Source organism: Microcaecilia unicolor, chromosome 12 (genome assembly GCF_901765095.1).
Source record: "Microcaecilia unicolor chromosome 12, aMicUni1.1, whole genome shotgun sequence".
In the NCBI taxonomy this organism is placed as follows: domain Eukaryota; kingdom Metazoa; phylum Chordata; class Amphibia; order Gymnophiona; family Siphonopidae; genus Microcaecilia; species Microcaecilia unicolor.
In genome coordinates, this window is record NC_044042.1 from 103,553,703 (window position 1) to 103,580,892 (window position 27,190).

A 27,190-nucleotide genomic window follows, 5' to 3' on the forward strand; every position below is an offset into this window, starting at 1 on the left:
CAGTTCCCTTCTCCACCACTGCCAACTCCAGGCTCCGCTCATTCTGCCTTGCCTCACCCTTTGCCTGGAACAATCTTCCTCAACTCCTACGCCATGCCCCCTCCCTACCCATCTTCAAATCTCTGCTTAAAACTCACCTCTTCAATGCTGCTTTCGGCACCTAACCTTTCGTGAAATATAGTATGCCCTATCAGACAGACTCTACACTTGTCTTTTGACTGTACACTTGTCTTTAGATTGTTTAGATTGTCTTTAGATTGTACACCTGTCTTTTAGATTGTAAGCTCCTTCCATGTTAAATTGTACAGCGCAGCGCTGCGTAACCCTAGTAGCGCTTTAGAAATGTTAAGTAGTAGTAGTAGTTTTCACCCCTCACCCACCCCCCTCCCCCTTATCTTCATGGTCCACCATTATTGATACTATAACAAAAGATCTCCTATACACTGCCATACATCTATGATAAAGAACATAACATCCGATCCCAACAACGGCTATCATCAATGAAACAGTTCCCCCCCTTCCCCACCCCAGCCTGCCCTCCTCCCAGCTTCCCTTGTGTAAGTACCCAGCTAGTTGGTTGGGGACAGTTCTGGGACACATGTCGACATCTTGCTTATTGGCCTTTAATAGTTTGTACAACTACAGATCTAGACAAGGGGCCTTGTGTCTTATAGTCCCCTGTCTCCTTACCAGGCCCGTATTTCCTTGGTCAAATAGATTATCGACATCACGCTACCGCAAACAGCACTATGAGGTCCTGTGATGCAATAAACAGCTTAATACAGTGATTGAACCTATAGCTGTTGATCTTGACATTGTCTCTCAGTCATACCCCCAACCAACCCCCTCCCTCTACCTACCCATCCCTCCACCTCTCCCCCTTCCCTCAGATTTGTTTTAAATTTACTACTTTGTAGCTTCATTGCATGCCCCCTAGTCCCAGTATTTTTTGGCTCTCTCTGTAAAAGTAACAACACCTTTTTTCTTAGGGTAAAAAAAGCAGAGCATTAAGCAGAAAATAGCAGCAAGTGAGATGTGTCCTCTGTTCCTTACCACTGGCATCTCTTGAAGGGGCAGTTCAGATTTTTGGCGTTTGACAGCCACTTTAGGACTTTCCTTGCACATGCTACCCATCCTCCCACCTCTTCCCCCCCACCCCCCCAACTGATGAAATGTTTCTTTTTATTTTTTATCTGTTTGATAGATTTGGTTTTTGAATTTAGCTCATACCTTTCTTGGTAATTCAAGATATTGCAGGAATTTTCCTCTCACTTACAGTCTACGTTTGTATCTGATGTAATGGAGCGTTAAGTGACTTGTCTAAGATCACAAGGTGTACGAGTGCAATTTGGACTGGGTTTTCTTGGTTCTCAGCTCTTCCATCTCCCCTATTAACCCACTAATCTTTTCTTTTTGTTTCTTTGAAGAAGTGACTTACTGAAGTTGTTGGTGAAATTTGTGCTACTGGGATTCGTGTGCTACTTCATGACAGCATGGTTCTTTCTTAGAAAAAGAGAAATACCTGCATTTCTTCCAGCATTTCACTCTACCAAGAGTATCAAGAACTTGTTTCTCTATGATGGAATCAGGTCAGTAGCCTTTTAAAGCTAAAGAAACATGTAATAGCCCTGGAGGTGTCATAAAAGACTTGTAAACATGAAAACCATAAACACCTTGTAGACGGGGGAGGCAGAATGCTTTTTGATTTTATTTAGTCATATAGTATGACTATATGTATGGTTGTAATTTCCTCTGGGCAGTGGTGGACTGAAAGTGGTTACATTTTAAGTTACTTCAAAATGGCTCTAGGTACTATGTAGTTAGTTCCTCACCTTTCAAACACTACATGATGGGACTCTGCCTTACCTGTGAAATATAATCATTCCTATGTACCTCCCTGTCTTCTTCACTCATGAAATGATCATCATTTGATGATATCTTGCCCAAAGAATGCATACTATTTATCCACCCATCAATGTGCATTCTTCTTTGTCGGCCCTTCCTTATGGAATCATCTCCCATTCCCTCTTCGTTCTGAGCTATTTTTGGCTATAACTTGAAGTGGCTTATCAAGTTTAATAAATATAATAATACACAAATAAATAAGGAGTAATGATTTTAAAAGCAGCCTCAAAAAGGGAAGCTTTTAGGTTAGTTTTGAACAGGACCAGAGACAGAGCATGAGGTTCTGACAAGAATTCTTTTCCAGAGCAGCGAGGTCAAAGGAGCAGAGTTTGGAGTTGGTGATGGAGGAAAAGGACACAGATACGGGTGACTTACCTGATAAACAGAGCTCCTGAAGAAAAGTAGAGGAGAGATACTGAACAGCTGCAGAATGAATACACTTGTAGGCCAGTAAGAGGTGTGAACTGTTTATGCAAATGGATAGTGAGCCAATGAAGTTGTAGCCCCTGGTCTAGGTGGCTGCCTATATTATTCCCAAGATAGGTGGACAACAGGGGTGCACGCTATTATTTATTTGTTGGGACCAGGGTGGGACTAGGATATACCTAGGAGGCCGCGCAATCTACACCAGTTTCACACAGTCTTTTGCTGAAAACCAGAACCTTTACTCTCCTTCAGTTGATGAGGGAACAGCTTCCACTGTTTCAACACAGATGGCCAACTATTTACAATAGCCTTTTCCTCTCCTCCAATCAAGCACAGAAATTAAAAACAGTTTCTCCTTGTTCTCCTTGTTACTCAAACCACACACCAGTTTGGTGAGGTCTTGCCTTGGCTTGCACAGTTCATTTTCTGGTACACATAAGCAGATGTTAACTGTTATCAAGATTTATTTGTTACATTTGTATCCCACATTTTCCCACCTATTTGTAGGCTCAATGTGGCTTACATAGTACCGGAGAGGCCTTTGCAGACTCCGGTGAGAACAAATACAGGGTGATGTTGTGGTAAGATCAAGTTCATGTGGCACAGCCACATTAGGGAATCGTACAACGGAAGAGTTGTGTTATGTCCATTACGTACTTTAGTTTTGTTGTGTCGCAGAGATCAGGCATTTAGGTTGGATCAGTAGGGTATGCCTTTTTAAGCAGGTTAGTTTTTAGTGATTTCCAGAAGTTTAGGTGGTCGTGTGTCGTTTTCAAGGCTTTTGGTAATGCGTTCCACAGTTTATTCATTTATTTAGATTTTGCTCACACCTTTTTCAGTAGTAGCTGAAGGTGAGCTACATTCAGGTACACTGGATATTTCTCTGTCCCAGTGTAGGAGTGGACAAGCAAACACTGTGCACGGCCTGCAGCCATCACTAGACTGGCAGGACAACCTCAAGCTCTGTGCATACTACCTATGGACTTTGCATTCACACTTGCACCTTTGCTTTGTACCAAAACCTCAGCTTTCATATAATGAGCCTAGACTAAGACCTAAACCTGTGCAGTTTGGACTTTTACTAGTAGTATGTATTTGTTAACCAGCAGCTAGATAACAAGTTGTAGTAATCAGCAATTTGGGGTTGTAGGGAAGGCAGCTGGCTCTGCCAGCGCAGTCTCGTGATCCATGCATAGAGGCTGTATTGTGTAAATGTGCTGGAACACTGAAAGAAGCTGTAACTTGTAGCATGGCAGCCATTAACTTTGTTTTTTTCTGTGAAATACATTTTCTCTCCTTCTGTGCCTTTTCTGAAATATAAGGCTTGCAAGCTGACAGTTAGCTCAGAAGAAGCAGCTGTAGCCAGATAGCAGAAACCAGCTGGAACTTGTGCTGCTTATCAGTATATTGCCTTATATGGTATATGCAATGCCAAATAACTGTGAATAGACTAGTGTTGGAAATAGAGGGTTGTGTGCAAAGCCAAAGATAAGTTTCGTTTCCTGGGTTCTGTGTAAGATCCTCTGTCTGTAACTGCGCATGACTACTGATAAGAGTGTATAAGAACGAGTGTCAGGCGAGTATACTCTACGTAGTGACCGGCCCAGTAAGGACCGAAGAAGAGGCATGATCACCCTCTTTTAGCCAGTGACTAATACGGACTAGGTCCCGAAACTCACTAGGCTTTTGCGAAGAAACCGAACGGGAGGGTTTCTTGTGGCGTATGAAAGAAAGTTGAGTGATTGGGTGACCGCATTCCGGTCAGGCCGGTTGTTGACCCTTTTGTGTCTGGTGGAACGAGACCCCTTACTCCTCCACCACCCCTTTCCCCCTCTGTCTGTCTCCTATCCTTTGGCACTCAGGTTAGGATGGTGAACTAAATGTAGATTCTCAGGCTTCTCTGAACTGCAGATTCCATGACCTTGTGTACACGAGCTGCATGAGCTGTAGAATGGAATGTGCTTAGATAACGTGCTTGAGAATCAGATAAACTGTTCAGCAGCTGAGGAGTGCAGGTTTTTGTTGTCTTAAGCTGCTATAGAGTAAAAGCAGTCCGGGGTTTGGGACCCACTCATAAGACCACAGCCGGTGGTGGGAGTGGGCTCGAGGAAATAATTACTCCGGGTGCATGTTAACAGAGTGATATGACCCTTTGAACTTAACTGTTGCATTATGTTAGAAGTTATTATAAGATACTAGGGAAAAAATGCCCGTTTCTGAGTGCAATGAAACGGACGCTAGCAAGGGGCCCCCTCCCTCCGTCCCTCGGAGCTACTTGCGTTACTTGTTCGGGGTTCGCGTTTGCCTCGCATTTCGGCCCTCGAGTGTTATAGCTCCGCCCTCGACGTCATGACGTTTTGACGTGTTGCCTTTTACATAGAGAGATAAGATTTTGTTTCTCTGAAACAGGAGAACAGGAGACGGTGCAAGCTTTGTATATGCAGCACCAGGATTTCGTTGCTGGGGATAATGTTGTTTATCTTTCTTGAATCTGGTTGTTAAAAAGGGTATGACAATTCAGGCTTTTCTTTAAGTCTTATGGGTATAGTATTACGGAGGTTAAATATAAAGCCTCCCTTCAGGAATGCAGCCTTGATTTTCCTCCAGCTGTTTTTGTCACGCTATGTTAACTTTCAACTTTGTGATTTACTGAAAGGTGCATGACGGCATTTTCTGAGGTTTAAAATAAATAAATAAATAAATAGGAATTATTTAGCTGAGTTTTGGATTGTGTAGTTATTACAAATTTTATATACCTTGTATACCAGGATTTTGTGCTATCCCAGTGCCCTTCTAGGCAACTGCCTGGGTTGCCTCACTTTGTTTCTCCTTTATTACATTAGATTTAATATTTGTATTCTTATAGCTCCATGCTGCACTTGGGTTCAAAGCACGGTGCATCTGTTGTAATTTACTGTGAGATTTATGGTATCGTGTTCATTTACTGACCATAGTCCCTAAAGAATGTAAAGAAAACCACAGAAGGTATCCCACACCCCAAAAGCTAAAACATTGGATTTTAAAACTCAGATTTGTAGCTTATGTCAAAGTTACCGAGAGAGCTTGTTGCAGCTTGTTTCCTCCCCACTTCTGCACAGATACATTCAGTTTAAACAAACCCTGCATTCGGGAAAAAAAAAAAAAGGGTCCAGTTTGTGCTTTTCTTCAGGGACATATCAGCTGCCTGTAGCCATGAGCAGTTGCCTTTTATGCAAACCTTATGAGTCTCGTAGGCAGTGCAAATCACAGCTGCTTAATTGTATTGCACTAAATTTGTTTTCCTCCACTGCAGAGGAGGGATGCAAATTCCTAAGTTATTCATGAGACTTGCAGACTATTTCTTGCCTATTCTCTGTACCTACCTCAGTAGGATTTGTACAATAAATGTCTAGTGAAATATCCCACGTGTATGTTCTGTACGGTAATTGAGATTTCAGAGAGATAAGTTTTAGGTTTCATGTGGATTTTCGTTGTTTCAGTGTTCAGTTGTTTGCTTATGATGTCACTCTTCTTTCTTTTATTGATGACTTGCTCCCTCTGCTGATCTTTGTGTGTATTACATGCACAAGTTGCTTTGGGAAAGAGAAAAAAAGAAAAAAAAAAAGAAACAGTCCCTGCCCAAAGGAGCTTGCGGTCTAAACCAGGGCAGACAGACAAGACTCACAATTACAGACTTTAGTTTTAATAATGTGATTTATGCAAAGAACCGTTTGTCTACTAAACTACTTAATGTGTTTAATTCATCATGCTTGTGATAAATATATATCTGTGTTACTTTACCTTGGGCAATTGGGACTCCAGAGATATTGCCCCCTCCAGGGTAAAGGAATTTAGCTGAATGCTCAGATTAAGAAGTTGTTAATGTACCTTGAATGAGAATGCTTTGTGCTGCTATAGAACATTTCTAGGCACCTGCCTACTTGCTGACATCATCCTTGTTCTAACTTTTCTCCATAAATCATATGTCTCATGATTTTAGCTGGACGCTTAAACCAGGTTGTCCAGAGAGGTGAGGTGTACCATGATAAAGATCTAAATGTAAGTTTTAAATCATAGGGAATCACATTGTGAAGAAGATGGAAGCAAGTTCCCAGTCATTGAAAGGTTACTGAGATGTTTGAAGCTTGTAAAAGATATACTGCCAATGTGCAAGTTGTGTGAATAACCACATGGCAGGAGTACATGATTATGTGCTACGAAAGTACACTTGTAAGTTAGATAGAAGGGTTGTGGAAGTGGATATATGTGGAAGTGTTTCAACAGGACTATACTGTTTGGGGATAGGCCACAGAATAGCAATTCATTTTATTCTGTATTACCTATCAAAAGAAGCATGAAATTTGAGCTAATGGCATTTTGTTAAGGGTTTGACCAGATATTGAGTGAATTATTATCATTTATGCCCTGAGGCCTACATAGAGGCCCTGTTCTGATTAATTGATTTATCGTTTGGAGTCCTCTTTCTTGTTTTTCAGGTTCATCATATTGTCCTCTCACCTTAGTTGGCAGGCAGGACGTGACATCATTTGACTGTGATCACTGATGGCACCAGTCTGTGTTAAGGCCTGCTGTCTACCATTCCTGAAACAGACCTGGCCACCGCATTCTCCTCTGTTCTCAGGGTTGTTGCCTATTACTGCAATGAACTTTTTAGAATTGTAACCTTTATATCCCAAAACAACTCTGTTAAGGTTGCACCAATGCTGGAAGGGGATTTTGGTTGAACTCATTTTGTTAGATAGACTGCTAAACTCTAGGCCAGCATTTAAACTGGTGGTCCATATAGGAATATTGCTATACATTCTCAATTGTAATGATTTCTTTTTGCTTACTTGGTATAGGCATCATCAGTAACGCCTCTGAAGCCACTGATTGTTTCCTGTATGATATTGTTTCAAGACATATTTCTATGGTATCGCATGTATTGTCTCATGTTGCAAACACAAGATCCTAAAGTTCATCCAGTCCCACACACAGTATACCCTATGCAGCTCGATATAACAACCCGCCAGAGATCTGATGATGTGCCAGATCAAATATGAACCGGTTGTCCAGTACGTGGGTGACCTGTTGATTGTGTAGTGTTCGCCTGAAGGTTCTTGACAGCGGGCTGCAAATGCCCCTGAAATCTGTCACCTGCTTGAAGCTGTGTGGAAGCCAAGAAAAGTCGCTGTGATGCACTGTAGGGCCCACACAGGGAAGACAGATTCCATAGCCCGGGGCAACCGACGTGCGGACGAGGCAGCCAAGAAAGCCTGTCAAGAACCCTATCCTCCTGAACCTACTCTTCATCCATCTCCCTGAAGAAACCCCCGCATTTACAGAAACTCCCCCAACAGGGAGTCTTGAAATTTACCAGAAGTCAGGAACCCCCGAGTACCGACCAGTTCAGGACTTGAGGAAAGTCAATAATCAGGTTGTGGGTATCGTTGCTCTTGTACCTAATCCCTACTCCATTTTAGCCCAAGCGCCAGCCCAAACCACGTGGTACAGTACGAGTACGGGCCTGTCGTCCAGTATGTAGACGACCTGTTGGTGGCCCGAGAAGGAACCCGGAGGCTCGGTACACCCCGTACCCAAGCTATCCGCAACCAACCCATTCCTGCAAATAAGAAAGAACTGTGTGCGCTACTAGGAGCAGCTGGGTATTGCCGGATCTGGATCATTAACTTCGCTGTCCTGACCCAAGACTTGTACGCCAAACTGAAAGGACCTGAACTCGAGGGCCAAAACCTCCAGTGGGAGAAACACGAACTGAAAGCCCTTCAGGACCTCAAGGAGGCCCTTGTGGCCCCACCAGCGCTCGGACTGCCAGATGTGACCAAGCCGTTCCACTTGTTCATCGACGAAAAGAAGGGATTGGCACTCCAACTGGTCGGCACCTGGCAACGCCCTGTAGCATACCTCTCCAAGGGCATGGACAACGTGGCACGAGGATGGCCGGGCTGTCTCCGAAGCATTGCGGCGGCCTGTCTGCTGATACACGAGGCCAATAAACTCACGTTTGGCCAAACACTTTTTGTGACTACACCCCACACCATCCGCGGCCTACTCGAGAGCCACGGACCCAGATGGATGACCAACTCCCGATTGGTTAAATACCAAGCCCTCCTGTGCGAAAATCCGGAGGTGCGGATCCTGGACACAACCAACCTTAATCCCGCCACCCTCCTTCCGGCCCCTGAACCACCACTCCACGACTGTGAGGAGGTAATGGCCACTGTGCATTCTAGCAGACCTGACCTCAAGGACCAACCCTGGCAAGGGGGCATCACCCTTTTCACCGATGGAAGCAGCCAGGTGATAGAGGGAATTCGAAGAGCTGGCTATGCTGTCGTGTCTGAGGACCATGTGATCGAGGCTATGGCTCTGCCGCCCAGAACGTCAGCCCAGAAAGCGGAGCTGATCGCCCTCACCAAAGCCCTCCTGTGGGCTGAAGGAAAAGTTGTTAACATCTACACCGACTCCAAATACGCTTTCCTCACCCTCCAGGTGCACGGAGCCTTGTACAAGGAGAGGGGATTTCTGACAGCTGAGGGGAAAGGACTTGCAAATGCCACTGAGATCTGCCAATTACTCGAGTCAGTATGGAAACCGAAGAAGGTGGCTGTGATGCACTGCAGGGCCCACACAGGCCGGACGGACCCTATCGCCCGGGGAAATCAGCGGGCAGACGACGCTGCAAAAAGGGCGAGTCGACTCCCTTACCTTTCTCATTCCTCTGACCCTGTACTCGTCGTTCACCTCCCCACAGAGACCCCTATCTATGCCCCACAAGAGACTGAGTGGGCCCGGCAAGAGGGCCTGGAGTCACGCAATGGCTGGTGGGTACTACAGGATGGGCGCATATGGATACCCGAAGCCTTGGCCTGGACAGTGGCCAAGGAGGCTCATGACCGCACCCACCTGGGCAGGGACGCCCTGGGGCGCCTACTCGAGAAGACCTACTACATCAACAAACTGTCCCTGTGGACCAAAAATGCTTCCAGCCAATGCGCAACTTGTGCTCGGAACAACCCAAGAACGGGGCCCGGTCCTATGCCAGGACATGTTCTCCGAGGCACTAGCCCTTTCCACGTCTGCCAGATTGACTTCACGCATATGCCCCCAGCCCGGGGCTACAAAGCCATCCTCGTCGCCGTGTGTACCTACACCGGATGGATTGAGGCCCAGCCTACCAGAACGGAAATGGCGAAAGAAGTCACTTCCTTATTGATCCATCACCTCCTGCCGAGATACGGCCTTCCCAGACAGATAAACTCCGACAACGGTCCTGCATTCGCCAGCGAAGTAACACAACAACTCAGTACAAGGCTGGGTCTCGATTGGAAGTTACATTGTGCATGGAGACCCCAGAGCAGTGGAATAGTGGAGAGAGCTAACCGATCCCTCTTTAACCAACTGGCTACCGACCTCTGGGAGCCTCAAGAGTATCCTCGTCATGGGTGGCCTGTTCTTGTTGTCCTGCTTATTAATACCCTTGTTTCTCCCCTTTGTTTTCAGGTGTCTCCACTCCACCATGGAAAGCATCGCTGACCGCCGAGCAGCCGCCCAACTTATGGCCCTCCAGATGTATTCCCCCATTCCCCAATCCGATGTGGATGAAGCAGAATTCTGTTCTCTCGAGGCAATTAACGGGCCAACGCCCTTGTGACAGCACAAGTCCGGCTACAAAGGGGGGGGGGGGATTCCATTAGGGACCCTCCGTCTCAACCCCGGCGAAGTACCCAACGGCTGCGCAAGGACCTAGGGCCCTCCTATTGCTTCTTTACGCTAACTCTCCCTGTTTTTCTTTTCCTTTTCAGGACTCTTGGAGGTGATACTCTCCACCAGAATGGATGTTCAAGTATCAAAAGGGGGGAATTGTAGGAGTGGACAAGCAAACACTGTGCACGGCCTGCAGCCATCACTAGACTGGCAGGACAACCTCAAGCTCTGTGCATACTACCTATGGACTTTGCATTCACACTTGCACCTTTGCTTTGTACCAAAACCTCAGCTTTCATATAATGAGCCTAGACTAAGACCTAAACCTGTGCAGTTTGGACTTTTACTAGTAGTATGTATTTGTTAACCAGCAGCTAGATAACAAGTTGTAGTAATCAGCAATTTGGGGTTGTAGGGAAGGCAGCTGGCTCTGCCAGCGCAGTCTCGTGATCCATGCATAGAGGCTGTATTGTGTAAATGTGCTGGAACACTGAAAGAAGCTGTAACTTATAGCATGGCAGCCATTAACTTTGTTTTTTTCTGTGAAATACATTTTCTCTCCTTCTGTGCCTTTTCTGAAATATAAGGCTTGCAAGCTGACAGTTAGCTCAGAAGAAGCAGCTGTAGCCAGATAGCAGAAACCAGCTGGAACTTGTGCTGCTTATCAGTATATTGCCTTATATGGTATATGCAATGCCAAATAACTGTGAATAGACTAGTGTTGGAAATAGAGGGTTGTGTGCAAAGCCAAAGATAAGTTTCGTTTCCTGGGTTCTGTGTAAGATCCTCTGTCTGTAACTGCGCATGACTACTGATAAGAGTGTATAAGAACGAGTGTCAGGTGACGCTCAGGGAGCAGTATCCTGAGAGAACTCAGTGCTGTTCATTGCTAGCAATAAAGCTGTCATGCCTTTGGAACCAATTTGCCTCTTGTCTCCTGTTACACCAGGAGGGCTCACAATCTAAGTTTGTACCTGAGGCAATGGAGGGTTAAGTGACTTGCTCAAGATCACAAGGAGCAGCAGTGGGATTTGAACCAGCCACCTCTGGATTGCAAGACTGCTGCTCTAACCACTAGGCCACTCCTCCACTCCAGTTACTCCACATACAGTTGTATACTTGTGTAGGAAAAGCTGGATGTGTAAGTTGATTTGTATTTGAGGCCTTTGCAGCTTGGGTAGTGGAGGTTTAGATATGTTCGTGTTGATTTTGATGTGTTTCTAGTTGGTAAGTCGATCAAGTCTGTCATGTATCCTGGGACTTCATCGTAGATAATTTTATGAACCACGGTGCAGATTTTAAAGGCATTCTTTGATTGGGAGCCAGTGTAGTTTTTCACAGAGGGGTTTTGTGCTTTCAAATCGCGTTTTTCCAAATATGAGCCTAGCTGCCGTGTTTTGGGCGTTCTAAGTTTCTTTAAGATTTGTTCTTTGCATCCCGCATAAATTCTATTGCAGTAGTCTACATGGCTTAGTACCATTGATTGTACCAGGTTGCGAAATGTTTCCCTCGGGAAGAATTGTTTCAAGCATTTGAGTTTCCACATTGAGTGGAACATTTTCTTTGTTGTGGATGCCACTTGGCTCTCTAGTGTTAAATTATGGTCTATTATAACGCCGAGGATTTTCAGGCTGTCTGAGATAGGAAGGGTGTAGTCTGGGGTGTTGATAGTTGTGGGGTTGTCCGTGCTGTGTTCGGATGAGAGGATGAAACAATGTGTTTTTTCTTTATTGAGTTTTAGTTGAAATGCATTTGCCCATGAGTTCATGATGTTTAGGCTGAGCTTGATTTCGTTGGTGATTTCTGTCAGTTTGGAAGGGTTAAGACCTTGGGTGGATAAGGACTTGGCTAGTGGGGTCATCAATAGATTGAACAGGATCGGTGATAGTGGTGAACCTTGTGGTACTCCACAATCTGCTTTCCATGGTGATGATATGCTAGAGTTTGATTTTTCTTGTGGTTAGGAAGCCTTTGATCCAGCTAAGTATGTTTCCACCAATCCTGAACTCATCTAGTAATCTTATTAATATATTGTGATTTACCATGTCGAATGCACTAGACATGTCAAATTGGAGGAGGAGGATGTTTTTGCCTATTGCTATTTCCTGCTTGAATTTGGCTACGAGAATGAGTAGTACTGTTTCAGTGCTGTGGAGGGGGCGAAAACCTGACTGTGATTCGTGTAATATTGAGAATTTGTTTATATAATCATTGTGGATCGAAATTCCATGTGTAAAGGGGAAAAGGACGGTGATAGGGGTGTACTACTGTCCACTCGACCAGGATGAGCAGACGGACACAGTCATGTTAAAGGAAATTAGTGAGGCAAATAAATGGGTGATTTTAATTATCCCCATATAGACTGGGTTAATGTATCCTCAGAAGCTTAGCCGAGATAGGCGGGGCTGGTGTTTGGGAGGCGGGGCAAGACTTCTATGGTCTGTGCCCTGAAAATGGCAGATACAAATCAAGGTAAGGTATACACAAGAAGTAGCACATGTGAGTTTATCTTGTTGGGCAGACTGGATGGACAGTGCAGGTCTTTTTCTGCCATCATCTACTATGTTACTATCCAGCTTATTTTCTAAAGTGATCGCCGGCCATCTTCCGACATAAATCGGGAGATGGCCGGCGAGCTCGCAAACGCGGCCAAATCGGTATAATCGAAAGTGGCTTTTTTGACAGCATCGCCGCTTTCTCGTCACCTCGCCGGCGAAAGTTCAAGGGGGCATGTCGGCGGTGAAGTGAAGGCGGGACATGGGTGGGCATGGGCGTGGCTACCAGATGGCCGCCTTTCGTGGATAATGGAAAAAAAAAGCGGCGTTAAGCAGTATTTCGCCGACTTTAATTGGTCCTTTTATATTCACTACCAAGCCTCAAAAAGGTGACCCAACTGACCAGATGACCACCGGAAGGAATCGGGGATGACCTCCCCGTACTCACCCAGTGGTCACCAACCCCCTCCCACACTAAAATCCTTCTTATCTGTTCCCTTCTCCACTACTGCCAACTCCAGACTTCACGCCTTCTGTCTCGCTGCACATAGTAACATAGTAACATAGTAGATGACGGCAGAAAAAGACCTGCGCGGTCCATCCAGTCTGCCCAACAAGATAAACTCACATGTGCTACTTTTTGTGTATACCTTACCTTGATTTGTACCTGTCCTTTTCCGGGCACAGACCGTATAAGTCTGCCCAGCACTATCCCCGCCTCCCAACCACCAGCCCCGCCTCCCACCACCGGTTCTGGCACAGACCGTATAAGTCTGCCCAGCACTATCCCCGCCTCCAAACCACCAGTCCCACCTCCCACCATTGGCTCTGGCACAGACCGTATAAGTCTGCCCAGCACCATCTCTGTCTCCCGCCACCGGCTTTGCCACCCAATCTCGTCTAAGCTCCTTAGGATCCATTCCTTCTGAGCAGAATTCCTTTATGTTTATCCCACACGTTTGAATTCCGTTACCGTTTTCATTTCCACCACCTCCCGCGGGAGGGCATTCCAAGCATCCACTACTCTCTCCGTGAAAAAATACTTCCTGACATTTTTCTTGCGTCTGCCCCCCTTCAATCTCATTTCATGTCCTCTCGTTCTACCGCCTTCGCATCTCCGGAAAAGGTTCGTTTGCAGATTAATACCTTTCAAATATTTGAACGTCTGTATCATATCACCCCTGTTTCTCCTTTCCTCCAGAGTGTACATGTTCAGGTCCGCAAGTCTCTCCTCATATGTCTTGTAACGCAAATCCCATACCATTCTCGTAGCTTTTCTTTGCACCGCTTCAATTCTTTTTACATCCTTAACAAGATACGGCCTCCAGAATTGAACACAATACTCCAGGTGGGGCCTCATCAACGACTTATACAGAGGTATCAACACCCCTACGCCTGGAATAAACTTCCTGAGCCCCTACGTCTTGCCCCATCCTTGGCCACCTTTAAATCTAGACTGAAAGCCCACCTCTTTAACATTGCTTTTGACTCATAACCACTTGTAACCACTCGCCTCCACCTACCCTCCTCTCCTCCTTCCTGTACACATTAATTGATTTGATTTGCTTACTTTATTTTTTGTCTATTAGATTGTAAGCTCTTTGAGCAGGGACTGTCTTTCTTCTATGTTTGTGCAGCGCTGCGTACGCCTTGTAGCGCTATAGAAATGCTAAATAGTAATAGTAGTAGTAGTAATACAATCTAGATTACAAGATTAATTTTTCCTTCCTAGTTAGACCAACTTAAATAAATCTGCTCTCCTCACAAGCCCAGCATCTCCGGCTTGATCAGATGCAGTGCAGAAGGCGCCTTCAAAAGCACGCCGAAAGTGTCTACAGCAAATTCAGCAATCACTCAGCCTTTACTCTGGTTCTCACTGTCAAGCCTTTTGAACCTCGTCAAATTGCAAGGCACGATAGTGAAACTACTCACAGTCCAATGTTCTGTTGCGTTGCCCAGGGTACAGGGACTCCACAACCCTGAGAGCTGTATAGTGGCTGGAGGTAAAAGCCAGAGGGGAGGCAGCAGTCTTGGCTGTTGCTGCTGCTTTGTTCTGAGCCCCTCAGAGCCTGTCGTCGGGACGCCTCGCCGTGCTGCTCCCGCACCTTTTGTCACCGTTGCTGTTTCGACCACACTGATCGAGGCCGTTGTCGGCAGAGCCCTTGGCGATCCCCGCCGAGAGCGTCCTCACACCTCCATGGGTCCCATTCTCTTGGGGCAGCTCCGCTGGATATGGGCTCCCCTCCCCCTGCTGCCGTCTGAGGACCGGTTGGTGGGCAGGCGAGGAGGCAGAGCTGGGAGCATGCGGTACTCCGTGGGGAGAGGCTCGGTCGCCTCTCCCTGCTCTGGGTGGGCTAGTGGGCGAGGAGGCAGAACTGGGCATGCGGTCGCTGTCCCGCGAGCCTCGTGTGGTTCCCCCATGGGTAGAGGTTCAGTTGCCTCTCCCTGCTTCGAGGCAGCAGCGGCGCCACTCGCCGGTCCCACAGGGGCTCCCCAAGTGTTGTCAGCTGCTTCTGCCTGGCTCCGCTTTTCTCGGAGTCTGGAGCTCTCACCGGTGCGTCCTACTCCGTTGCCATCTTGACAAAAGAAGATTTAATTAGTTGGTAAACATTTACAGGCTCCTTGATGGCTAGGTGATACACTGTGGCTCTTCAGTGATGAAATTATCAGATGGTAAATAGTTTTTTTTTCTCCTCCTGCCTGGTTTGGATGAAATGGCTGGATGTCACCACAGGTACCCTGATTGAATCCTCTGTCCTTCCCTGGACTACACAGGGGTGGAAAGGTTCCCCCTATACCTCCCCACTAAAAGCCAGCAACCAGGTTTTGGGTCTGTTACTTGTCCCTTGCTTCTTTAGCATTAGAATTAGTGCTGATTCTGCATTCAGGATTTCTGCATCAGGCTGGACAGGAAGGATCTCCCTCTGGGCATGGGCAGGGCAGACAAGGGGTATATTAAAATCTCCTTCTATGAGCACTAATTGGCAATAGTTAGAATTTATGTGCTCAACTCGCTAAGCGTATTCTGTAATGAACTGCAACTAAATTCTAATGTGTGCAGTTCGAAAGGGGCGTGGCTATGGGCGTTCCCAAATGTACTGCATAGTTATAGAATATGGCCTGGTGCGCATAAATCTTCGTGCAGGGATTTACACCACATTTTCGTTGGTGTGAATGGAGGTGCGTAGATAGGCGCCTGGGATATTAACTAAGCATATTCTATATTTATTTTTATTTATTTAGTTATTGTCATTGTATCCCTCATTTTCCCACCTATTGGTAGGTTCAATGCGGCTTACATGGAACAATGGGGGCAGTTAAAAGGTAACGAGTGGGGTTAAAAATTCGATAGATACAGCGAGAGTTTGTAGAGGTCTCTTGCAGAAGTATTGGGTTAGGCAACGGCCTTAGGAGATTGTTTGGTTGGTTTACATGATTCATTGTTAGAGAATTACAAAGAGAGTCGAATAGGATCACAAGTCAAATAGGGTTGAATTATTGGTCAGGCTAGTAGTCCTTCGGTGGATGGTGGGTACAAAGTACGTAAGGTCAGTAGGGATGTAAGATTAGAGAGTTGAGATAAGGGTCCAGGTTGGTTGCTGTGAGCTTGTGCCTTTTCCGTTCTATCTGTCAAGTTGATCAAAGCATGCTCTTCCAATTCTCATTAAACCACAGCTCTCGGGCAAAGGTGTGTCAAGTCCTCTACGCAATCCAGGACTAGGCCTTGCAAACACCAGCAACAATTTACTGCTTTTCAACTCTGTTGAGCCACTTCAGCACTACTGCGCCTAAATCTAGACACCACTTGTTGAATATGGTTAGGTGAAAATGTTTTCTGCGCTGACTTTTTAGGTGCCATATGTAGAATCCTCCCCCTAAGTGGTAATATTCAGCTGAGATAGACGGCCATCTCGGAGCGCTTACCCATCTTTAGGCTACTTAACCGGCCAAGAGCTGTTCCTGGCTGGTTAGTTTTAAATATCAGCCGGAGTGTAATTAATGCCACTAACCAGATAATTGCTGGAGACCTCATCTGCTCTGTTTAGTGGCATTATCCGAACAGTGCCACGGGGAGAGATGTGGCTAGCTAACTCTACCAGTTATGTGGATATTTCCCTTTGAATATTGGCCTATGGATCTTTTTTTCCACTGAAGGATGCAATGAAGAGTTTCTGATAAATGGGGCTTTTTAAACAAGTGTTTTTTTTCTACAGCCTGTTCCAGAATAAATCATGTTCATGTCAGAATATGAAGGATATGAAAGGAATGCAAGTCTATCAGCTGCAAGATAATTTCAGCCCAGATGAGATAAAGTTTGTCCAGGAAAGAAGAATGATGGAACTGAGTCACTTTCAGAGCAGGTAACAATTCCCTTGGAGGTAGGTCTCTCTGCAGATATGAGGGAATGAAGTGACGGGGGGGTCTTGTAAGTGCAGTGCAGACCGGGCCTGGTTTGGACCAATGGAGCACTAGCATATGCAGTGTACTGAAAGATCTTCTGCAGGGTCTCTCGGTCCTTTCTGCTTATGAAACAGTTCTGGTCTACTCGGGCTATTATAAGAGTTGCATATGAGAGAGAGGCTCTGGCCAGCCTAGAGGAAGAGGAGGAGGGACCTTAAGACACAGTAACACAATTACTGGCTGAGAACCCGATCATCTTCTTCCCTTTCCCTTACCACTATCCTCCTACTAACCTACAAATGCACTCATTCTGCAGCCCCTCCTTACCTCTCTACCCTCATCTCCCCTTATGTTCCTACCCATAACCTCCGCTCTCAAGACAAATCCCTCCTTTCAGTTCCCTTCTCCACCACCGCCAACTCCAGGCTCCCCCCTTTCTGCCTTGCCTCACCCCGTGCTTGGAATAAACTCCCTGAGCCCATACGCCATGCCCCCTCCCTGCCCATCTTCAAATCCTTACTCAAAGCCCACCTCTTCAATGTCGCCTTCGGCACATAACCATTATACCTCCATTCAAGAAATCTAGACTGCCCCAACTTGACATTTCGTCCTTTAGATTGTAAGCTCCTTTGAGCAGGGACTGTCCTTCTTTGTTAAACTGTACAGCGCTGCGTAACCCTAGTAGCGCTTTAGAAATGTTAAGTAGTAGTAGTAGTAGTAATTCCTAACTTGTCACCTGCTCGTAACCTTATCTTGTCTTCAATAGGTCCTTTCCCTATGTGTCCTTCTGTCTGTCCTACCCTTATCCCTTATTTGTCCTGTCTGTCTGTCCTGATTTAGATTGTAAGCAGTTGTACATCTGAGCTTAGACATCTTGATAACATTCTCGCACCTGATAAGGGTGGTGTCATAATGTGAGATTTTCCTGGATTTTTTTCCTTCTTCTGCAGATATGTATCTAAGTATCAAAATATTCTCCTAGCTGTGCCAGACTGCCCACTGAGTTATCCCATCCACGGAGTCAAAGTGATGCCACTTCATACTGTTTTGATCCCAGGTAGGTTTTCTCTCTGGTAACTGGAATCATGAGACTGCCACATTGCTGACAGAATGACACTAAGGGGGTCTTTTACAAAGGTTTTTAGTGCATCTTTGTAAAAGGGGCCCTAAGGGCCTTATTCTATAAAGGTTGTGCTCCTAAATTTACACTCCTACATTTATGAGAATAATAGGCCCTAAATTAGGAGTATAAATTTAGAAGCATAGATTACGCTTGTAATTTAGGAGTGTAAATTTATAGAATAAGACCCTTAGCAGGCAATTCTATAATACTAGTAAAAAAGGCCCGTTTCTGAAGGCAAGGAAACGGGCCCTAGGCAGGCAATTTCTCCCCCCCCCCCCCCACTACGGCCCCCTCGCCCCCTCCTTCCACGAGCCTGTCGACCCCCCCCCCCCCCCGGCCTGCCGAAAACTGCCCCCCCCGCCGCCGTTGTGGACTACCTGTGCTGACGGGGGACCCAAACCCCCGACAGCCAAAATGCTGTTGTGCCCTTCGCGTTGCTTCCTCAATCATCTTCTCTGGAAGTTCCTCTGCGTGCGTCTGACGTCAGACGCACGCAGAGAAACTTGCAGAGATGATTGAGGAAGCAACGCAAAGAAGGGCACAACAACACTTCGGCTGTTGGGGGTTTGGGTCCCCTGTCAGCACAGGTAGTCCACAACGGCGGCGGGGGGCAGTTTTCAGCGGTCCAAGGAGGGTCGACAGGTTCACGGAAGGGGGGGGTCGAGAGGGCCATAGCGTGGGGGGTGACAGATGATTCCGAGGCAGGGGGAGGAGTAGGGAAACAAGCTGTGCGTGTTTCCCTACGCTTCCCCTTGCCTTGGAATCAGCTGTCATGATGTCAGTGATGTCAGTGCATGTCTGCCTAGCAGACCACCTCCAGGGATCCACGGTCCCAGGCACAGAACGTTGGAGGTGGGAATTATTATATAGGATGTGCCACAATTTATATGCCAAAATGCATTGCGCTGAGTGCAAATTCTTTAACTCCATCTGGGCGCCCAGATTCTGAGTGAAAATTGGCAACATTCAGGGACCTACAGGTGTAAACATAGCCCGTAAATAACCTACACGAATAATTTTGGGGTATGTCCATGCCCCACCCAAGCACCTCCTCCTGTGCCCCCTTCTATTTATACACTATCTCCTTAATTCTCTAAACTTGAGCACCCAACTTTCCTCTTAGCACGCAAAGCAGGGCACCCAATTTACAGACTAAGGTCAGTTGTGCGTGCAGCTTAATTTAACAATCAGCTGTAAAATGGAGTTAACAAACCATTATTGGCTTACATTGGTGATAACAGAAGTCATCGACCAGGAAAGGGATCTTTTCGAAATTGGCTACGTAAAGGTTAGCTAAATCGGGAACCATAGAGGCTCCCATCATTGTTCCCTTAATTTGCTGATTCTATCATCTTCAAAATAGAAATAACTCTTGGTAAGTGCCATGGAAGCAAATGTAAGGATTAAATGGTTAGGTATACATCTATGGTGAACACATCCTTTCAATGTCTCTTCAATAAGGTAAAATTATGTATCATACCTGATAATTTTCTTTCCATTAATCATAGCTGATCAATCCATAGACTGGTGGGTTGTGTCCATCTACCAGCAGGTGGAGATAGAGAGCAAACTTTTGCCTCCCTATATGTGGTCATGTGCTGCCGGAAACTCCTCAGTATGTCGATATCAAAGCTCCATCCGCAGGACTCAGCACTTAGAGAATTACACCCACGAAGGGACACTCTGCCCAGCTCACCACCGCCGAAACGGGGGAGGGGAATTAACCCAGCTCATCCCCACACAAGTGGGGGAGGGGAATCCGTCCAGCTCATCCCCGCGGAGCGGGGGAGGGACACCACCCCGCCGATGCGGGGGGATCTGGCTTATCCTGCAACCGCAACCGCGGGAGGAGCTGACTGACCCTAACACCGCCGAAGCGGGAGGGGTTCAAAGCTGCCCTACAACCGCACGAAGCGGGAGGGAGTGCCGGCAGAATTTTAAGTCTCAATCCAGCCCCGTAAAACGGAGGGGAGAGGAATGCAGCAGCTCACTGTAACACAAACTCGTCTCAACTCTTGAAGAATCCAAGTGAAAAAACTTGAACACGAAGTCTTTCTGAAGTAACTGAAGACTAAAATTGAACCTGAAATGCAACCAGAATAAAAACAGTACAGATATCTGGGAGGGGCTATGGATTGATCAGCTATGATTAATGGAAAGAAAATTATCAGGTATGATACATAATTTTACCTTCCATATCATCAAGCTGATCAATCCATAGACTGGTGGGATGTACCGAAGCAGTACTCACCCAGGGCGGGACATTGAAATCCCTGACCTCAACACTGAAGCTCCAAACCGGGCCTCCGCCCGTGCCGCCACAATCAAGCGGTAATGCTTGGAGAATGTATGAGCCGAAGCCCAAGTTGCCGCCTTGCATATCTCTTCCAAGGAGACGGATCCGGCCTCTGCCATCGAGGCCGCCTGAGCTCTCGTGGAGTGAGCCTTCAGCTGGATAGGCGGCACCTTCCCCGCGGCCACATAAGCCGCTGCAATGGCTTCCTTAACCCATCTTGCCACTGTAGGCTTAGCAGCCTGCACACCCTTACGAGGACCTGCAAACAGGACAAACAGATGATCCGATTTCCGGAAATCATTGGTCACTTCCAAGTATCTGAAGATGACTCGTCTCACATCCAGATATTTAAGAGCAGAGTACTCCTCTGGGTAGTCCTCCCTACGAAAGGAAGGGAGACAGAGCTGCTGATTCACATGGAAGCGAGAAACAATCTTGGGCAGGAAGGAAGGCACTGTGCGAATAGTCACTCCTGCCTCAGTGAACTGCAGAAAAGGCTCTCGACATGAGAGCGCCTGGAGCTCGGAAACTCTTCTGGCTGAAGTGATAGCCACCAAAAAGACTGCTTTCAACGTCAGGTCTTTCAGGGATGCCCTCGACAAGGGTTCAAAAGGCGGCTTCTGCAATGCTCTTAGCACCAGGTTGAGATTCCACGCAGGCACCACTGAGTGCAGAGGAGGGCGCAGGTGATTAACTCCCTTGAGAAAGCGCACCACATCTGGCTGCGAAGCCAGGGAAGCACCCTTCAGGCGGCCCCTGAAGCAAGCCAGAGCCGCTACCTGGACTTTAAGGGAACTGAGCGACAGGCCTTTCTCCAGACCTTCTTGCAGGAATGCCAACACTGAAGAAATTGGAGCAGTGAAGGGAGAAAGTGAGCCTGCTTCACACCACGCTGCAAAGATACGCCAAACCCTGGCGTAAGCAGTAGAAGTAGAGCGCTTCCTCGCTCTCAGCATAGTGGCGATGACCTTGTCTGAGAAGCCCTTCTTCCTCAGACGCTGCCGCTCAATAGCCAGGCCGTAAGACCAAAGGGGGAGGGATCCTCCATCACCACGGGACCCTGATGTAACAGGCCCTGCTCCACTGGCAGCCGCAGAGGATCGTCGACTGAGTGCCTGATCAAGTCCGCATACCAGGGACGTCTGGGCCAATCCGGACCCACCAGGATTACCCTGCCGGGATGCTTTGCCACCCGGTCTAGCACCCTGCCCAACATGGGCCAGGGCGGGAACACATAGAGAAGCTCTTGTGTCGGCCACTGTTGGAGAAGAGCATCTACTCCCAGGGATCGAGGGTCCCGTCCTCTGCTGAAAAAGCGCGGCACTTGGCAATTGGCCGATGACGCCATCAGATCTAGGCTCGGCTGGCCCCAGCGCTTCGTGATGTCCAAGAACGCCTGAGCAGATAGCTGCCACTCTCCGGGCTCCAAGGTATGGCGACTGAGAAAGTCCGCCTTGACATTCATGACTCCGGCAATGTGGGCCGCTGAAAGCTGCTCCAGGTTCGCTTCCGCCCACTGGCAAAGATTCATAGCCTCCTTGGCTAGAGGGGCGCTCTTGGTACCTCCCTGACGGTTGACATAGGCCACAGCCGTGGCATTGTCCGACAGGACCCGTACAGGCTTCAATACCAGTACCGGGATGAACTCCAAAAGCGCCAACCGAATGGCTCTGAGTTCCAGGAGGTTGATAGACCACTTTGCCTCTGCAGGAGACCAGAGCCCCTGCGCTGTCCTTCCCAAGCAGTGGGCTCCCCAGCCCGACAACGAGGCGTCCGTCGTGACGACAATCCACTCTGGGGTCACCAGAGGCATTCCCGCAGACAACTTGTCTGTCTGCATCCACCAGCTCAGCGCCTTGCGCACTGCTGGGTCCAAGGGAAGGCGCACAGCATAATCCTCCGACATCGGAGTCCATCGCTGCAGCAAAGAGTGTTGAAGTGGTCTCATATGAGCCCTGGCCCAGGGCACTACTTCCATCGTGGCCGTCATAGAGCCCAACAGCTGCACATAGTCCCAAGCCCGAAGAGGAGAGGCTACTAGGAACTGGTCCACCTGAGCCTGAAGTTTGACAATCCGATTGTCTGGCAGGAACACTTTGCCCACTTGGGTGTCGAATCGAACTCCCAGGTACTCCAGGGACTGAGTCGGGCGCAGCTGGCTCTTCTCCCAGTTGATGATCCATCCCAGGGAGCTCAAAAGAGCAACTACCCGGTCCACAGCTTTGCCGCACTCTGCATAGGAGGGGGCTCGGATCAACCAGTCGTCCAGATAAGGATGGACTTGTACCCCTTCCTTTCGTAGGAAGGCCGCAATGACCACCATTACTTTGGAAAAGGTCCGCGGAGCAGTAGCCAACCCGAATGGGAGGGCTCTGAACTGGAAGTGTCGTCCCAGGACTGCAAAACGCAGAAAGCGTTGATGAGGAGGCCAGATGGGAATATGCAGGTACGCTTCCTTGATGTCCAAGGATGCCAGGAACTCTCCTGCCTTCACTGCCGCTATAACAGAGCGGAGAGTCTCCATGCGAAAGTGCCGCACTTTCAAGGCCCGATTGACCCCTTTGAGGTCGAGGATAGGCCGGACAGAACCTCCTTTCTTTGGTACCACAAAGTAAATGGAGTAACGTCCCTTGCTAAGCTGACTTTCTGGCACCGGAACGACCGCGCCCAGGCGGATCAGATTGTCCAAGGTCTGCTGCACTGCCACAGCTTTGACCGGAGACTTGCAGGGAGAGAGTACAAACCCGTCTTTTAAGGGTCGGCAGAACTCTAGCTTGTAGCCGTCTCTAATGACTTCCAGCACCCACGCGTCTGAAGTTATTGTGGTCCACTCGCCCAGAAACGAGGACAGCCGTCCTCCAATCTGCACTGGGGCGTGGACCAAGGCCCCGTCATTGGGTACGAGACCCTGGGGGAGGACCGGAGGGAGCACCTCCGGGACGGCGGTCTCTGCGAAAGGAATGCTGCTTGGGGGAGAAATTCCTCTTGAAGGAAGAGGGGGCAGAGGAACCCGACTTGCCCGGGCGGTACCGACGGGCTTCCTGCAACCGTCCTCTGAAGGTACCGGGACGAGTACTAGCTCGAGCCCTGACCTCTGGTAACTTCTTGCCCTTAGACGTGCCGAGATCGGTCACGATTTTGTCCAGCTCGACCCCAAAGAGCAGCTTGCCTTTAAAAGGCAACCTAGCCAGGCGGGATTTAGAGGCGTGGTCAGCAGACCAATGTTTCAACCAAAGCCACCGCCGCGCAGAGATTGTCTGAGCCATGTGGCAGATGAAGTTCAATGTTGACAAGTGCAAAGTGATGCATGTGGGTAAGAGGAACCCGAATTATAGCTACGTCTTGCAAGGTTCCGCGTTAGGAGTTACGGATCAAGAAAGGGATCTGGGTGTCGTCGTCGATGATACGCTGAAACCTTCTGCTCAGTGTGCTGCTGCGGCTAGGAAAGCGAATAGAATGTTGGGTGTTATTAGGAAGGGTATGGAGTCCAGGTGTGCGGATGTTATAATGCCGTTGTATCGCTCCATGGTGCGACCGCACCTGGAGTATTGTGTTCAGTACTGGTCTCCGTATCTCAAAAAAGATATAGTAGAATTGGAAAAGGTACAGCGAAGGGCGACGAAAATGATAGTGGGGATGGGACGACTTTCCTATGAAGAGAGGCTGAGAAGGCTAGGGCTTTTTAGCTTGGAGAAGAGACGGCTGAGGGGAGATATGATAGAAGTGTATAAAATAATGAGTGGAATGGATCGGGTGGATGTGAAGCGACTGTTCACGCTATCCAAAAATACTAGGACTAGAGGGCATGAGTTGAAGCTACAGTGTGGTAAATTTAAAACGAATCGGAGAAAATTTTTCTTCACCCAACGTGTAATTAGACTCTGGAATTCGTTGCCGGAGAACGTGGTACGGGCGGTTAGCTTGACGGAGTTTAAAAAGGGGTTAGATAGATTCCTAAAGGACAAGTCCATAGACCGCTATTAAATGGACTTGGAAAAATTCCGCATTTTTAGGTATAACTTGTCTGGAATGTTTTTACGTTGGGGGAGCGTGCCAGGTGCCCTTGACCTGGATTGGCCATTGTCGGTGACAGGATGCTGGGCTAGATGGACCTTTGGTCTTTCCCAGTATGGCACTACTTATGTACTTATGTACTTATGCCTTTCGCTGAGGCCCTCAAGACATCATACAGCAAGTCTGCCAAATAGGCTAAGCCCGATTCCAGGGCCGGCCAATCAGCCCTCAAGGAATGATCCGAGGGGGAAGCCCGCTGCACCATAGTCAGGCACGCCCTGGCCACATAGGAGCCGCAAACTGAGGCCTGCAAATTTAAAGCAGCCGCCTCAAAGGACGACCTTAAGGCCGCCTCCAATCTTCTGTCTTGGGCGTCCTTTAGGGCCGTGCCACCTTCCACCGGCAACGCCGTTTTCTTAGTCACCGCAGTGATTAAAGAATCCACGGTAGGCCACAGAAAGGCCTCACGTTCACTCACAGCCAAAGGATAGAGGCGGGACATAGCCCTAGCCACTTTAAGGCTCGCTTCTGGGACATCCCATTGAGCCGAAATTAAGGTGTGCATGGCATCATGCACGTGGAAGGTTCTAGGCGGGCGCTTCGTCCCCAGCATAATGGCAGAGCCAACAGGGGCTGAGGGAGAGACGTCCTCCAGAGAGGAAATCTTCAAAGTGTCCATGGCCTGTACCAACAGGTTGGGCAAATCCTCTGGGCTAAAAAGCCGCGCTGCAGAGGGGTCATCCGCTCCATCCGAGCGGGGATCCGTCTCCTCCAAGGAATCCGTAAAGGACCGTTGGGAGACCTCAGACACGCTGCCCTCATCTACATCGGAGGAGACAAATTCCTCCAAGGCCTGGGAATCAACCCGAGGGCGTTTACCTCTGGGAACCTCAACCTCTTTTCCAGACGAGGGAGCAGGGGCAGCGTTGTGCATGAGGAAGGCCTGATGCAGCAGCAAAACAAACTCGGGGGAGAAACCCCCCAGACTGTGCACTGCCGCAGCCTGGGCAACAGCCCTAGACGCACCCTCAACCGGCGCTCGCAAGAGCGGGGGAGAGACATGCTGCGCATCCAAAATGGCGTCCGGCGCGACACTCCGCAAAGGAGCCGCGCGGGAAGAACGGCTCTTAACTTTAGCCGCTTTTGTGCCGTCGCCCAAATTAAGGGCGTTCATGGCATTAATGTCTCCAACCTCAAGGGCGGCCCAAGAAGAAGCCGTCCGAGCCGCGTGGCCGGCCAAGGTGGCGGAGGCGAGGAGCGGGGGATGGGCGTTTATGGCGGGAAAAACCGCCACGCCGGAGGAAGGACCGGGACATTCATCGGTCACGAAACTGTCACCCAACAAGGGCGAATCAGCCTTTAAGACCCCCGCATCCCCTCTAGAAGCGCTCAAGCGATCCGGGGAGCGACCCTTTGCGCCCTCGCCCTCCGACGCCATATGCCACAAGGAGAAGAATCGGGGAACCCCCTGCCCGCTATAAAAAGGTAAAAATTACCTGCTGTCCGCTCCGAGCTGTAACGACCTGGTGTCCCAGTGAGTAGCTGCAATAGACGCTTAAATAAACGTCGAAATAAACGCCTTTAAGGACGTTCAAAATTTTTTTTTTTTAACGGAGCCAGCGGGAGGGGGGAGAAAAGGAGGGACCTGGCACCACCAGGTTTGCACTTGTTCAAAAGAGCCCTCAACCCCAGGCACTCAACAAAACCTAAAAATTAGGCTTGGAGGCCTAGCCAGAGCTGCTGCTGTGTGTGACCACCACCTGCTGAGATAGAGAACATACTGAGGAGTTTCCGGCAGCACATGACCACATATAGGGAGGCAAAAGTTTGCTCTCTATCTCCACCTGCTGGTAGATGGACACAACCCACCAGTCTATGGATTGATCAGCTTGATGATATGGAATGAGAGCTTCTATTTGAGGGATGTTTGTGTTCAATGAATCTATATCTAAAGTAATCATGATGATGTCAGTTAAGTCACCACCAAATTGTTACAAAAGGTTAATCATATGTGTAGAATCTTCAACACTGATCCGGGAATGCAAAGAAGTTCAGAAGCCTTTTCTCCCATAGCCATAGCTCTCCCCAATGACTCCAAAATCGGCCGGGAAATCCCTTCTGTAGCTGGGGAACCTTCTTGCAATTCCTCAGCTGCAGACACCATTACTCGAGGAGGTGGAGCCAGGTCAGAGGCAGAAGGCAGTGAACTGGATGAATGCTTCTGTGCCAAAACTGGCTTTGATAAGTTCAAATTAATGTTATAGAGTTTCTTAATATGTCTCTCATTTGCTTCAATAATCCTGGAATGGGTGCTGTCTGTCAGTGTATGCACTTTTCATGCACGTATATCCCCAGGCAATTTTCCATGTGTGAAATCACGCCCATAACATAAGTATATATGAAATATGAAACAAAGGGGCAGATATTTAAAAGATCTGGTTCAGGTGTGACTAAGATAATTGCAGCCCTACCTGGACAGTGGTGGACAGTCCACGGATGGTGTTTTACTTTATCCGGTTATCATTTCTGAACCTGTGCTGAAACGGACCCAGTGCTAAATATCCAATTTCATTTTAACCGCAGCAGCCAGTATTTCCCTAAATGCTGAGTGCCACGGTTAAATATTGGGCAGAAAGATTTTAATATCTGAATGTGTAATATCCAATCTGGGAGAGGTACTGTTGGGGTGATATTGCTCGTTGTGTTTAATTATGTCAATATAAATAATAACAAGGTTTTCTGATTTTACTCCGCGTTAGGAGTTACGGATCAAGAAAGGGATCTGGGTGTCGTCGTCGATGATACGCTGAAACCTTCTGCTCA

At 48.0% G+C, this 27,190-nt stretch overlaps 1 protein-coding gene across 3 annotated transcripts in view; it reads left to right on the forward strand.

Moving 5' to 3' along the window:
* Positions 1-27,190, forward strand: part of B4GALNT2 (beta-1,4-N-acetyl-galactosaminyltransferase 2) — a 177,382-nt gene that overhangs the window by 49,258 nt on the left and 100,934 nt on the right. For all 3 annotated transcript variants that reach the window (XM_030221269.1, XM_030221268.1, XM_030221267.1), the window contains exons 2-4: positions 1,428-1,589; positions 16,748-16,894; positions 17,885-17,991. In XM_030221269.1, the coding sequence (XP_030077129.1) occupies positions 1,428-1,589; positions 16,748-16,894; positions 17,885-17,991 (416 nt within the window). The remainder of the gene's footprint in view (positions 1-1,427; positions 1,590-16,747; positions 16,895-17,884; positions 17,992-27,190) is intronic.